General features: G+C 37.5%; 1 protein-coding gene across 2 annotated transcripts in view; it reads right to left on the reverse strand.

Annotated features, from left to right (window-relative positions):
* ANKRD13C (ankyrin repeat domain 13C) overlaps positions 1-14,888 on the reverse strand; it is a 92,124-nt gene that overhangs the window by 40,480 nt on the left and 36,756 nt on the right. For both annotated transcript variants that reach the window (XM_070405372.1, XM_070405371.1), the window contains exons 6-8: positions 13,900-13,966; positions 9,186-9,330; positions 2,347-2,478 (exon numbers count right to left, since the gene is read on the reverse strand). In XM_070405372.1, coding sequence (XP_070261473.1) covers positions 2,347-2,478; positions 9,186-9,330; positions 13,900-13,966 — 344 coding nt within the window. The remainder of the gene's footprint in view (positions 1-2,346; positions 2,479-9,185; positions 9,331-13,899; positions 13,967-14,888) is intronic.

Raw genomic sequence — 14,888 nt, forward strand, 5'->3', positions numbered from 1 at the left:
ACCCATACGACTGTCAGCTGATTTCTCAACAGAAACTTTGCAGGCCAGAAGGGAGTGGCAAGAAATACTCAAAGTGATGAATACCAAGAACCTACAACCAAGATTACTTTATCCAGCAAAGCTATCATTCAGAATTGAAAGTCAGATAAAGAGCTTCACAGATAAGGAAAAGCTAAAGGAGTTCATCACCACTAAACCAGTATTATACGAAATGCTGAAAGGTATCCTTTAAGAAGAGGAAGAAGAAAAAGGTAAAGATACAAATTATGAACAACAAACATGCATCTATCAACAAGTGAATCTAAGAATCAAGTGAATAAATAATCTGATGTACAGAATGAACTGGTGATTATAATCAATCAGGGACATAGAAAGGGAATGGACTGACTATTCTTGGGGGGGAAAGGGGAGTGGGAGATGCGGGAAGAGACTGAACAAAAATCGTGCACCTATGGATGAGGACAGTGGGTGGGGAATGAGGGCGGAGGGTGGGGCGGGAACTGGGAGGAGGGGAGTCATGGGGGGGGGGAAAAGGAGGAACAAATGTAATCTGAACAATAAAGATTTAATTAAAAAAAAAAAAAGAGCAAAACCTGTTTCCCAAAGGAAAAGCAATTCTGTCCCAAGACTGCAACATAGAAACCCTGCCTGAGATTCCAGAATCAAGACCATATTAACTCTCCCCTGAATTTCCAGCCTGCTGCACTGCTCTACATTTCAGACTTGCCAGTTCCTACATTCACATGAACCAATTCCTTAAAATAAATCAATCTCTCTCTACACCTCCCCCCTTTCTCTCTCTCTAAATATATACTTATACATCTACTAGAGGCCCGATGCACGAAATTCGTGCAAGAGTAGACCTTCCTTCCCCCAGCTGCCAACACCAGCTTCCCTCTGGCACCCAGATCCCAGATGCCAGAGGGAAGCCGGTGCCGGCACCTGGGGGAAGGAAGGCCTACTCTTGCAGGAATTTCGTGCATCAGGCCTCTAGTGTAATATAAAATGAATATAATTTTTAAAAGTAGTAAGTATGGCCCTTACCTGATCTGATTACTTAATGACTTTAAAATTTTATAAAATGCTTCTTCATGTGTCTAATTTAAAAAATGCCTGAGAGCCCTAGCTGTTTTGGCTAAGTGGATAAAGTGTTGGCCTGTGAACTGAAGGGTCCCGGGTTCAATTATGATCAAGGGCACATGCCAGGGTTGTGGGCTTGACCCCCAGTGGGGGGCATGAAGGAGGCAGCCAATCTATGATTCTGTTTCATCATTGATGTTTCTATCTCTCACTCCCTCTCCCTTCCTCTCTGAAATAAATAAAAATATATAAATAAATAAAGTCTAAGAATATTTCAAACATTTAAAAAAAAACTTTTTCTTTATTGATTAATTTAGAGAATGAAAGGAAGGGGGAGAGGAGAAAGAGAGAAACATCAATTGTTCTACTAACTTCTGCATTCACCAGTTGCTTCTGGTATGTGATCTGACTGGGGATCAAACCTGCAACCTTGGTGCATCAGGATGATACTCTAACCAACTGAGCTACCTGACTAGGGCTTGAGCATTCTTACATAACCTCTTCTTGACAGGTAAATGGTAATTATGGGAAAAATTTACAATTCACTAAAGAGAAACCTTCAATGAAATTTAATTTAATGACAGTATTGTAAAAATGTAAGCATATTTCATTCTAGTCATATATATGGAATACTGAGAAACCGCTATTAGATAAGTAAATAGTTTAGAAGTTTAAGAGTAGAAAGTAAACATATGCAGGGAAATGAATTCAAAAGTGTATCCCTCTTTGTGGTCTTCCTAAGGAATAAAGCATTAGAAATATAATGGAAACATGTGAGGACAAGACAGCTGACAAAAAGAATCTTTCCCGCTGAAACCGGTTTGGCTCAGTGGATAGAGCGTCGGCCTGCGGACTGAAAGGTCCCGGGTTTGATTCCGGTCAAGGGCATGTACCTGGGTTGCGGGCCCATCTCCAGTAGGAGATGTGCAGGAGGCAGCTGATCGATGTTTCTCTCTCATCAATGTTTCTAACTCTCTATCTCTCTCCCTTCCTCTCTGTAAAAAATCAATAAAATATATTTAAAAAAAAAAAAAGAATCTTTCCCAACATGGAATTCAATGAACTAAACTTTCCCTCTTGGCTTTTCTAAGAATATGTTCCAATTCTGTAACCAATCATTATAATTCCCTATGTGGTCACAAAGTGGAGAGAATAAACTATTTGAAGACAATTCAGTAAGCTACTTCTTGCATTTCCATCACCTTATTTTGGCAACGTTAAATTCTAAACAATCTTTAAAGTTTAAAAATCTAGATTTGTACATACTGTTTTATCTTCCCGAAAAAGCCATCCTGTTTGGGCACGTGTGAAAGAAATTGATTTGGTTGATAGAGTTGCAGAGTAAATATCACTACTCATTAAAATGTCAACCTCCTCTTCTGTTTCCATCTCTGATTCCTGGGGAGTGGGTAAAAGTTAAATATTAGAACCTAGGTTTTCAAAGGTTATTAGCATGACATATGAAAATAACAAAATGTTATGAATTCCTAAAAAGGAAACAAATTCTAAAAAATGTGAAATCCTACTTATTCTAAAAATTAAACATACAGTATGTAGGGCAATTTTAAAAGATTACTTAAAGAATTAAGTTGACAGGTGTGAGACAAAATGTCCATATGAAGGTTTCATTTTCTTTCAACAAAGATGAATCTTACTTCATTTCTTTTTAATCTAAAGACCGACCATTATCATTTGAGCCTCTCTTTCTCAATAGTTCTTAAGTGGAAGGAAGGAAGGAAGGGAAGGAAGAAAAAAAAGCAGTCCAGAGGGATTTGCTCTGTATTTCTTGGGGGGAAAAAAGAAATCCATACATATCAACCTATGATTTCTAAACTTGTTAAGTAGCCTTACTTCTGGTTTTATTCTGTGCATACTCTCCAGTGCTCACATATAATACGTGATCAATAATTATTTTTTAAATGAGAAAAAAGAGAAAGCTTTGATATTAATGCTAAGGTACAAATGTATTTCTGGTAACCCAAACTAATTCAGAACACAATTATCTTAAGAAAATTTTGGGCAGACATAGGTTATACAGAACTGTCAGACATTATCTTTCAAATATATTATAATCAATTAGGATTTTTGTGTATTAGCTTGTTTCAGGAACAGAAGATTAAGAAATCAGGCACAGAAGGGTAAGTGAGCAGGTAAAAGATAAGATTCTATCTTTAACAGGCCAAGAGAGAGTCTCTGATACTTAGGATCAAAGAGTCTCAAGTAGAAACAAACAAAAAAGGGAGAATAAAAGGCAGAATCTAGAGAGCTCACTGGAGAATGAGAACTGTGCATGAAGTTTACAATGTCTAGAGCAGTGGTTCTCAACCTTCCTAATGCTGCGACCCTTTAATATAGTTCCTTATGTTGTGGTGACCCCCAACCATAAAATTATTTTCGTTGCTACTTCATAACTGTAATTTTGCTACTGTTATGAATCGTAATGTAAATATCTGATATACAGGATGTATTTTCATTGTTACAAATTGAACATAATTAAAGCATAGTGATTAATCACAAAAACAATATGTAATTATATATGTGTTTTCTGATGGTCTTAGGCGACCCCTGTGAAAGCGTCGTTTGACCCCCACAGCGGTCGTGATCCACAGGTTGGCAACCACTGGTCGAGAGGCTTGATTTCCCACACCTCCTCATTTGTATACTAGAGGCCCAATGCACAAAATTTGTGCAAAGGGCTTGGCCCTTGCAGCTGCAGTGGCTTGCCTAGACCCTCGTAGCCCCAGCTTCATCTGGAAGGTCATTTGGCTGTCCAGTCGAATTAGCATATTACACACTTTTATTATTATAGATTACCAAGAGGCCCATTTTCTATTTTTCACCACTGAACTTTCACCCAGATATGGTCCAATTCTTTTTTTTTTTAATATATTTTATTGATTTTTTTACAGAGAAGAAGGGAGAGAGATAGTTAGAAACATCGATGAGAGAAAAACATCGATCAGCTGCCTCCTGCACATCTCCTACTGGGGATGTGCCCGCAACCCAGGTACATGCCCTTGACCGGAATCGAACCTGGGACCCTTCAGTCCGCAGGCCGATGCTCTATCCACTGAGCCAAACTGGTTTCGGCATAGTCCAATTCTTAATCTATCGTCTATAGAAAAAACAGCAATACCTTGGGACTGGGATAGTACCATTTCCTTCACCCTTACAAGTGAGGAATGGAAACTCTTGACATTAATGCTAAGGTACAAATGTATTTCTGGTAACCCAAACTAATTCAGAACACAATTTTCTTAAGAAAATTTTGGGCAGGAGAGACCAAGATGGCGGCGTAGGTAAACACCGGAGACCGCTGCCGCAAACAACCATTTCAAAAATACAACTAAAAGACGGAACGGACATCACCCAGAACCACAGGAAGGCTGGCTGAAGAGAGACTCTACAACTAGAAGGAAAGAGAACAGCAAACCGAGGCTCAGAGGTGGCGCAGTGTGGAAAATACAAAGGTACCGAGATGCGCGCGCAAAGCGGGCTGGTGGCTGAGGGCGCGGTTGTCGTTTTCGGTCGGGAGTGAGTCTCAGACTCTGGGCTCCAGATCCGGGCGAGTCTCTAGGGACCCAGACTCAAACGGGAGAAGCGGGATTATCCGGCATCAGTTGGAACCTGAGGGCAGCTTTCTCTCCGAGGTTTGCAGCGATTGCCGGGGTTCTGAGAAGCAGAGCCTCTGGGAACGGGACTGAGAGCGGCCATAACTGCTCCCTCCGCCCGCCCTGTGGATCCCGCCCCGCCCAAACCCTGCGCACAGCCATTTGCCGATCGCCTCAGGCAAAGGCTGGATTAGCGCCTCCCCAGAAGGCAGACGTTTTCCACACAGCTGATTCCTACAGCCAGTCGGCCTGGTGGTCAAATCCCTCTAGTGTTAACTACAACAATTAAGGCTTGGCTAGAACAAGACTGCGCACAAAGACCACAAGGGGGTGCACCAAGAAAGCATAAAAGATGCGGAGACAAAAAAACATGACAGAAATGGAGGATATGGAGCTAAGAATCGCAATTTTGAGGGCTTGCTATAAACTTGAGCAGAGCCTCACGAAAACTAATGAGACCCTCGATGCTACGATAAAGAAATTAGAAAGTAAGCATACACGGACTGAAATAAAGAATATTATACCCAATAGCAGACCAGAGGAGCACAAGAATCAAACCAAAGATTCGACAAAAAACACCCAACTGGAAAAGCAAAATGAAAAAAGAATCCGAAAGTGTGAAGATAGTGTAAGGAGCCTCTGGGACAGCTTCAAGCACACTAATATCAGAATAATAGGGGTGCCAGAAGATGAGAGACAGCAAGATATTGAAAACCTATTTGAAGAAATAATGGCAGAAAACTTCCCCCACCTGTGAAAGAAATGGACTTACAGGTCCAAGAAGCGCAGAGAACCCCAAACAAAAGGAATCCAAAGAGGACCACACCAAGACACATCATAATTAAAATGCCAACAGCAAAAGACAAAGAGAGAATCTTAAAAGCAGCAAGAGAAAGAGACTCAATTACCTACAAGGGAATACCCATACGACTGTCAGCTGATTTCTCAACAGAAACTTTGCAGGCCAGAAGGGAATGGCAAGAAATATTCAAAGTGCTGAATACCAAGAACCTACAACCAAGATTACTTTATCCAGAAAAGCTATCATTCAGAATTGAAGGTCAGATAAAGAGCTTCACAGATAAGGAAAAGCTAAAGGAGTTCATCACCACTAAACCAGTATTATACGAAATGCTGAAAGGTTTCCTTTAAGAAGAGGAAGAAGAAAAAGGTAAAGATACAAATTGTGAACAACAAACATGCATCTATCAACAAGTGAATCTAAGAATCAAGTGAATAAATAATCTGATGTACAGAATGAACTGGTGATTACAATGAATCAGGGACATAGAAGGGGAATGGACTGACTATTCTTGGGGCGGGGGGGGGGGAGGGGAATGGGAGATGCGGGAAGAGAATGGACAAAAATCGTGCACCTATGGATGAGGACAGTGGGTGGGGAGTGAGGGCGGAGGGTGGGGCGGGAACTGGGAGAAGGGGAGTTGTGGGAAAAAAAGAGGAACAAATGTAATCAGAACAATAAAGATTTAATTTAAAAAAAAAAGGAAAAAGAAAAAAAATAAACTAAAGAAGCTTTGGGGCAAAAAAAAAAAAAAAGAAAATTTTGGGCAGACATAGGTTATACAGAACTGTCAGACATTATCTTTCAAATATATTATAATCAATTAGGATTTTGTGTGTTAGCTTGAGAACAACATTACATATAAGACTGTGAAGAAATTTGCCTTGCTTCAAACACTCGATTTTTAAATAAACTTTTAGGACAGAACTCTTCTATAAATCAGTCTGATCATCACCATATCATTGAAAAAAAACTGTTACATCCATTCAACAAACATTTATTGAACAGTTATTACTTATATATGCACATTAGAATAAACAAGTATTTCCTTCTTAAGGATTATTACTTAAAATCCAGCTTATCTGTAAGTTTTAGGCATAAAATACACACATATACATACCTTAAATACCAGTCCTTTTGTGACTTCATCAATACTATAACATCAGCTAATGTTTACACTACTAGCCTTAATCTTTGGTTTCTTTCAGTACCATATTTCCACTTACCTCTGCCTAGTTAGCTATGCTATTCTCACTTAATATGCAATAGGTCAAATTTTTTAATAAATATCTGAATCTATAAGAAAGGTCAGCAAACTATGGCCAGCAGGCCAAATCCAATCCACTACATTTTTCATTATTCATGTATATAATATCTCTGGCTGCTTTTATACTAATCACAGCAGAGTTGAGTAGTTGTGACAGAGACCATATGGCATGCAAATATATCTAAAATATTTATTATCTATACCAGTGGTTCTCAACCTTCCTAATGCCACGACCCTTTAATACAGTTCCTCATGTTGTGGTGACCCCCAATTTCATTGTTACAAATTGAACATAATTAAAGCATAGTGATGAATCACAAAAACAATATGTAATTATATATGTGTTTTCCGATGGTCTTAGGCGACTCCTGTGAAAGGGTCGTTCGACCTCCAAGGGGGTCGCGACCCACAGGTTGAGAACCGCTGATCTATACCTTTACAGAAAGGTTCCCAAACTCTGGCCTAGAAAGTACTGATGCTGTATCAGGTACCAGAGACTACAACTAAATGAACCCCATAACCTTGAGGAGCTTAACCCCACAAAGGAAGACAGCCACATAAACAAATAGCAGAAGAGGGTCTTTGATACCATATTCAGCGAAAGCATAAAGAAAACAATGGTCACCTGGCAGGGGAGGAAGTGACACTAAGCAGTGCCCCTTAAGTATGAAGGTGCAAGAAGAAGGGCATTCCAGGAAGTGGAAACAATGTGAACAATAAAATAAACGCTAAATAGCCTGGCATGTCTGAAAAATTGCAAAGAGATAAGTACTACTGTATCTAAGACAGCAAAGTAAGAAAAAGGCTGGAAAAGCCAAGTCACAGAAGTAACCATGGCATGCTAAGGAATGTGGATTTCACTCTTTAGGAATAGGAAACTTTAAAATGTCTTTAAAGAAGGCAGGTTTCATAAATTTGTTTTCAACATTCAATCTATCTCCAATATGTGAGATAATTTAGAAGCAGAACAGAAGGGGGCCAGGAAGATCATTTATAAGACTTGTGATAGTCGAGTTGAAAGACAATGAATATCTAAATTGAGGCATTAACACTATGAATAAAAAAGGGATATTTATTAGACACAGGGAAACAGAAATGACTACACACAATCTCTAGTTAGAAAACATGGAGTATAAGAAAAGATGTCAAAAATAATTCTCAGTTATCTGGATGAATAGAAAATGACGTCATTCACCAAAGGAAGAAAAATGGAAAAAAAAAAAAGCAGGTTTGGAGGGAAAATAATGAGTTTAGCTTTAGACAAACTAAATTTTGAAGTTATCTTGGAGACATACATGATATCCCATTTGAGTAGATAGGTCTCCACTCAGAAGATTTATCTGGAGTTACAAATATATACTTTGTGAGAATAGAAGAGATTATTCTGCCAGTTTGTAAAAATGAGAACCACATCACAGGCAAATCAAGATTAAACATGTGAGTAGGGAACAGGGAAAGGAGAATAAGATGGAGAGAAAAGAACAACAGACGAAGGTCAATTCATAAGGAAATGAAAATTTTAAGAAGTGAGTTATCAATGATAGCAAATACTTCAAAGAAGTCTAATAAAGAGAAGGTTGAAACAAGTGTGCTGGTTTTAGCAATGGACTCAAAATGAGCATTATCCAAAACCCCAAACCTATTTCCTTTTCCAAATAACCCAACTTTATCAGTGGAAACCATCATTCCACTCTTCAAGACAGAATCACTACACTCACCCTTAAATCTTTCCAATTCTTAATTCACTCAACCTATTTAGCAAGTCCTATTATTTCATTCTTGGAAATATAAGTCATAATTTCTCTTTCTTAATTATTCACTACACCATCTTAGTTAAGAACCTCATCACCTCTAAACTGTATAACCGTAACTTCCCTGCCTCCAATCTCTTCCTTTTCCAATCCATTCTGGGTGAGGATAATGGTGCATATAGTTTTCAATGATGGTTGGGTAGGCAACACCAACATAGATTTCTGATGTGATGAAAGGAAGATAATTTTGTACTTTAAGAAGAAAAAGATAAAAGAAAGGCAGGCAAAGAGTGAGGAAAAATAAGAGTACAGACAGAGGATCAAAGTACAAATAAAGAGACAGGGATGGTCAGTAACATTTTAAAAGAAGCTATGGTTGTAAGATAATAAATGGCGAGAGGGACAGCGCAGGTTCAACAAATAAGAAGTAAGAGAAAATGGAGTTCACCTAACTAGCAGATCATCAGTGAATTATGAGCAAACAGACTCACTGACTTGATCAAGATGAAAACCGGATGATAATATATAAAATAAAATTAAATTAAAAAACTAGTAGTAAGAAAATAAAGTTTTAGGATCAATCCCAATTACACCTTAAGCCCTTTGAAACAATTACACTGACACTTGGTTCCATACAAAGACATTTTTTAAAAACCATTTAGAGGAATGCTCACCTCATGGTGTATTCGCTGATAAACTTTTTGTTCATTGTCTAATACTACAAAAGATTCAGAGGGTGCTGCATCCCCATTGAAAATGAAGCTTAAATCCCCTCGTTGGCACTTCATGTCAGTAAAGTCAATGAGAGTAGTGTCAAGCCTGTGAAAGATATGTGGATGAGAAATTCTGACAAATAAATTTCAATAACAATCCATAATAATTAAACCAAACTTTGTTATTTCAAAGTCAAATTTAGAGAAAAACACACACAACTGCATTCAAAGTATCTTATTTAAAAAAAAAAAAAACACCAAAAGGATATTTAAATATATTCCATTTTACTTGTATTTCATTTTTCTGAATATGTACTCTAATAAAGATTGTTTCCCCATTGTTGAAGTATTGTGCCTTTGTTCCCTTTGTTACAGTAGTTCCCTTACTATAACTACTCCATAAAAATAACAACTTCAGGACAGAAAAAGAAAGCAAACCTGTCTAATATTCTTTGATTCCTTTAAGACTATGTTACTGACTCAGCAGAGTAATTAAGGTTGTAAAAGCAATGGATGTATCACATTCTTGGCCTTTTGCTCTATATCTATGCCCTATCCCTAACCATCAGGTACCAAAACTTGCTTCATCCTTCCACTTGGTAACCTGCTTAACTTATCCCAAAGTCTTTTAGCCTTTCTGTTTGACTTCCTAGATTCAATTAGCATTCTCTTTTCCAACATCTCCACAGCTTGAAAATCTTGTGGATCATTCCTATGTCAAAAGCTCACAGATTCACTTTAGTGTATTTATTGTGCTCTTTGGTAACCAAGACCTGACAGTCTACCCCAATGAATTGGTCTCAAATTTCACAATTACTACTTGCTGAAATTAGGGAGAATACTGGAATGGAAAAGTACCCTAAAGTCCTTCAATCTTTGAACACTTTATAGATCACATCAGGACCTGACTAACTGTTCAAAACATAGTCCTTAATCTAAGAAATGGATTGACAAATTTGTTACATGATGGTGATCATGCCCAAGGAAACACCTTTAACTCTCTGTGAAAGATCCACTCCAACTACTGAGTTCTAATGAAATTATAAGAATTTATTACTCTGTAGGCTTTCAGTTTTCACCCTGGACAAGGCAAAGTGAATGGGCATTCTTGGTTTCCCTACATAAAAAAGCTGAGAAATGAAACATCTCACATACTGCATCAAAAGAATAAAGAGGGTTATTTTTCAAAGTAAAAGTGAGCCCTGACTGGTGTGGCTCAGTTGGTTGGGTGTCGTTCTTGCATCAAGAGGTCACTGGTTCGATTCCAGGTCAGGCACATGCCCAGGTTGTGGGCTCAATCCCCAGTAGGGGGTGCGCAGGAGGCAGTAGATCAATGTTTCTCTCCCTCTCTCTCTCAAATCAATAAAAAACTGTTTTTTTAAAAAAGTGAAAGTGATCCTATTAATAATTTTACGAGGGTAACAGGGATGAACCAGACCAAATAGGAAAGTTTGATTATCCTATGTGCAAGGAGCTCTTTTCTGAGCCATATAAAATATACATATTCCCTCAGAATGAAATCAAGAAGAACTAAAAAAAAGCAAGTCACCAACTCCTATAGGGATGAACCCTGTCTGCTGCTTTATAACTGAATTGTGGCTTCTGATCTGCTGCCAGTGGCCTGCTATTGCACTACTAGTGCTTGTACTGCTAAACATGTCCTGTTGTTGCGTGTACATATGGCATAAGAGAAAATAATGCTAGTTAAAGGGGCTTATCCCTTCCCTTTATAAGGTGTGGCTACTGATAGTATCAAAAAGAAACAGATCAGTGTATGTAAGTGCCCTATTTGGACTCTAAGCTTTAGCTATCAGGAAACTCTACACCCCACATAAAAAAACTTTTTAAAAAGGGTGGGTGGCCAGAACAGCCTCTGCCTCCATTCCATTCCTGCCCATCCTGGATGACAGTGGTAGTGAGTTGCAAGGGGAAAGGGTGAAAATACTGAGAAAGGAGATACAAAGAGAGGCAGAGATAGATTTACAGGTGATATTTAAGCTCCTACATGTAATCCACCTAAAATCAGTAAGTCAATTTTTATTTCATCTGTACTTTTATAATTTGCAATTGAAATAAGACTACCTAATACCATCTTCTGCAATATCCCTGACATATTATATGGCCTAATAAATATCTCACATGCCTCATAATGATAAAATGTATCATGATATTTTAATGTATTAACTATTCCTTCGCATTAAGCCTATGAACCTAAATATTAATTTTTGACATGTAATGGCTATGAAGAACAAAAAAATCTTTATATAAATGCAAAGATTTAAACAGAAAATATTTTTTGATATAAAAACTTGAAAAATGCCAAACAGCAATGAAAAAGGAAATAGAGCCTTCTCTTGAGACAGGAGAAGCCTGAAATGGGGCAAAGTTTGCAATGATCATTTCAGTCAGTGGGTACAGATCACCTCAAATTATTAAAATTAATAGTGAAAATATTTTAGTATTCACAACAATAAAGCTGCTCACACTTTCCTATTTCTACTAAAGTATTCATCTCTCGCCCTAACCGGTTTGGCTCAGTGGATAGAGCATTGGCCTGCGGACTGAAAGGTCCTAGGTTCGATTCTGGTCAAGGGCATGTAACTTGGTTGCGGGCACATCACCAGTGGGAGGTGTGCAAGAGGCAGCTGATCGATGTTTCTCTCTCTCATCGATGTTTCTAACTCTCTATCCCTTTCCCTTCCTCTCTGTAAAAAAATCAATAAAATATATATTTTTAAAAGTTTAAATATTAATAAAAAAATAAAAAATAAAGCATTCATCTCTCCTTGACACCAAAGAACATATTTACATGATCAGATGCCTGTCATGAGGTATGAGATTTCTTTGATATATTTAAAATTCAGCTTTATTTGAAGTGATGTTTTAAAAAACTAAGTCTTTTGGCATTTAAATTTGAAAGTTTTTATTTAATGTTAACATATTTTTTAAAAGTCAATTCTTGTCATATAGGCAAAAAAACTTTGCCAAGCTTCCTAAAATCCAGCCTTTCCATTAATGTTGTGGTAAATTTTGTTTAGAAATAAGAGCTTTGGAACTTATCACATTTCTCCTTCACCTTCAGCTGCGTGTAAGCCCTAGGTCTGAGTGTCTTACTACATTAAAGCAGCTTCCTCTTAACCTACATTTCTATAACAATGATTCTCCCACAGGCTCCTATTTTCATGTCTCCATTTTAACCATTTTGTGGTTTATTATCTATATTTATTACATAACATTCATAATAAAATTTACTTCCAAAAGTCATATATAAATGTGATATAATTTTTTAAAAGAGAAAGTTTCTCCTTTTTTGCTATTTCTAAAAATCAAACAAAACTAAAACTAACCTTAAAGTATAACACATGGAATAAAATACCATTCTCACAAATTAGCTACTACCTTTGGCAAGTGCCTATATTAAACATTTTTAAATTGATGAATAATTTTTTATGAATCCATAATATACTGTTAACAATGGGCTGCTGAATTAAACCTACATCATTATCAAATCCTTTCCTAGTTTCTCTTGTATATTTTTCTGTAATTTCCAAGGTTTCTATAATTACCATGAACTTAATGTGCATGAGCACTATAATAATTAGAAACTTCTGAAGAGGTTATTTTTTAAAAAAACAAAAATTTAGAAACTTCTACTTTAATCTAATTCTACTGCTTGAGAATAATTAACCTAGAACTTACTTCCAACTAAAGATTATCTCTTCCTCTAAATTCAATATATTACATAGTGAATTTTATACAGTTAGTTTTTTAAAATTTCTGCCTTGTGACATGGTGGGAACTGACAGGAAGTTGGAGGTCCTGGCTCAGCTACTAATTTGCAAAGTGCTCCTGTAAAAATCACTTCACTTTCTCATCTATAAAACAACAGTTTACATGAAATAATATTTTAAGACATTTCCAGTTCTAACCTCTTACATATCCAAATTAATATTCTGGATATGTATAAAGATATATATGTAATATTGTATATATGTGTATATAATTTATAAATATACTAATATACATATATATGTGTATATATATATGTTGGCGTATTCACTAGCATTATATATAATTTCCATATACTTAATTTACAAATATACCTACATTAATATAAAACTAAAGATAATAAGGAATGATAAAAGTAAAATTCTGAAATGAGTAAAACAGATTTTCCACATGATCCAATCATCAATCTTAAGTTTTAAAAAGAAACAGAAGAATATTAAATTTAGTGTTAAAAAGTTCACTAGAATAAATGATTGAACAGATGAATGGATTCATGGATGGATATACTGGGAACAGAAGAGTATAAGAGTAGGGAAAGAAGGACAAGAATTAGGTCTTCTACTTATGTGTCCCTTATTCCTTAAAAAGCCAGGATCAAGGAGATGACCATCTTAAATCTTCTTAGTATTACATCATGTTCTTCACTGTTTGCCTTCTAGATATTCTGTAGTTGAATAAGAATAATACCTTTGTTTTAGTCAAGAGTTGATACCTTTGGTTATCTGTATATAGTATGTCTCAAATGAGATAAAATGTTGTGACTTTATTACAAGCATGTTTAAGTTATACTACATCCTAATGTAAGCTATTACTAGAGGGGTAAGGGGAAAGATTCTTCTAAATCTCTATTTTCTATTACTCAGGAAAAAAAATCAAATCACCTTACCTGATATTGATACCTTGTTTGTATATTTTACATGCATCGGAAGGCAGAATTCGGGAAAGTAAAGGCACTATATTTTTTAAAAGAAGAGGTAAAAATTAGAAGAATAACATGAACATTTTAGGAATGTTCATCAAAATTATAATAATTTCTTTTGAAATAGTATTTTCCCACCTAAAATATATGTAAAGCAATTTTGAGCAACTTCAAGTATCTATTATTTAATTGTATTTGCTGTATAGCTCACCACATTCCCCACCACCACCCCTGCACACCACCAGTAGCAGAGTTGATATAATGTTCCTTGTGGATACATATTGTAGGATATTATTATAGACTAGAGGCCCAGTGCATGAAAATTCATGCACTGGAGGGGGGGGGTCCCTCAGTCTGGCCTAACCCCTCTCACAATCCGGGAGCCCTCAGGGGCGGGAGGAGACCCAGCAATCAGGAAAAGGCAACGCCCCCATCACACCTCTGCTGCTGCCACTGCAGGCAGCGCAAGCCTTGGCTGGCCCTGGTTACCTGAGCCTCAGGTGGCCCTGGGCAGCTGGGCAGCCGCCATCTGAGGCTTGCCTGCGCCTCGGGCATCGGCTGGGCAGCCACCTCGGGTGTCAGCTGGGCAGCCGACATCTGAGGCTTGCCTGTGCCTCGGGCCGGCCCTGGGCAGCTGGGGGGCTGAGGGCGGGTCTGGCCGCACCATACGCCTGCAACACCCCTCCCCGCAGCGGGCCTGAAAGGACTGGGCAACTCTGGTGGGGTTGAGGGGACTGGGTACCATCTTTGTGACGGAGTGACAGTCAATTTGCATATCCCTGCTTTATTAGATAGGATGAGAAAACTATGCCCTTTGGTAACTAAACCCTCCTAAATGGGTAACTGGATGGACCTGAACCCTATCTGATCCTTTAAATATAATGTGATTACATAGTAGAAAATAGCCCAGCTGGTATGGCTCAGTGGTTGAACATCAACCTATAAACCAGAGGGTC

The sequence above is a fragment of the Myotis yumanensis genome, unplaced genomic scaffold (genome assembly GCF_028538775.1).
Source record: "Myotis yumanensis isolate MYYU_CA2020_CCGP unplaced genomic scaffold, mMyoYum1.0.hap1 SCAF_2, whole genome shotgun sequence".
Lineage (NCBI taxonomy): Eukaryota > Metazoa > Chordata > Mammalia > Chiroptera > Vespertilionidae > Myotis > Myotis yumanensis.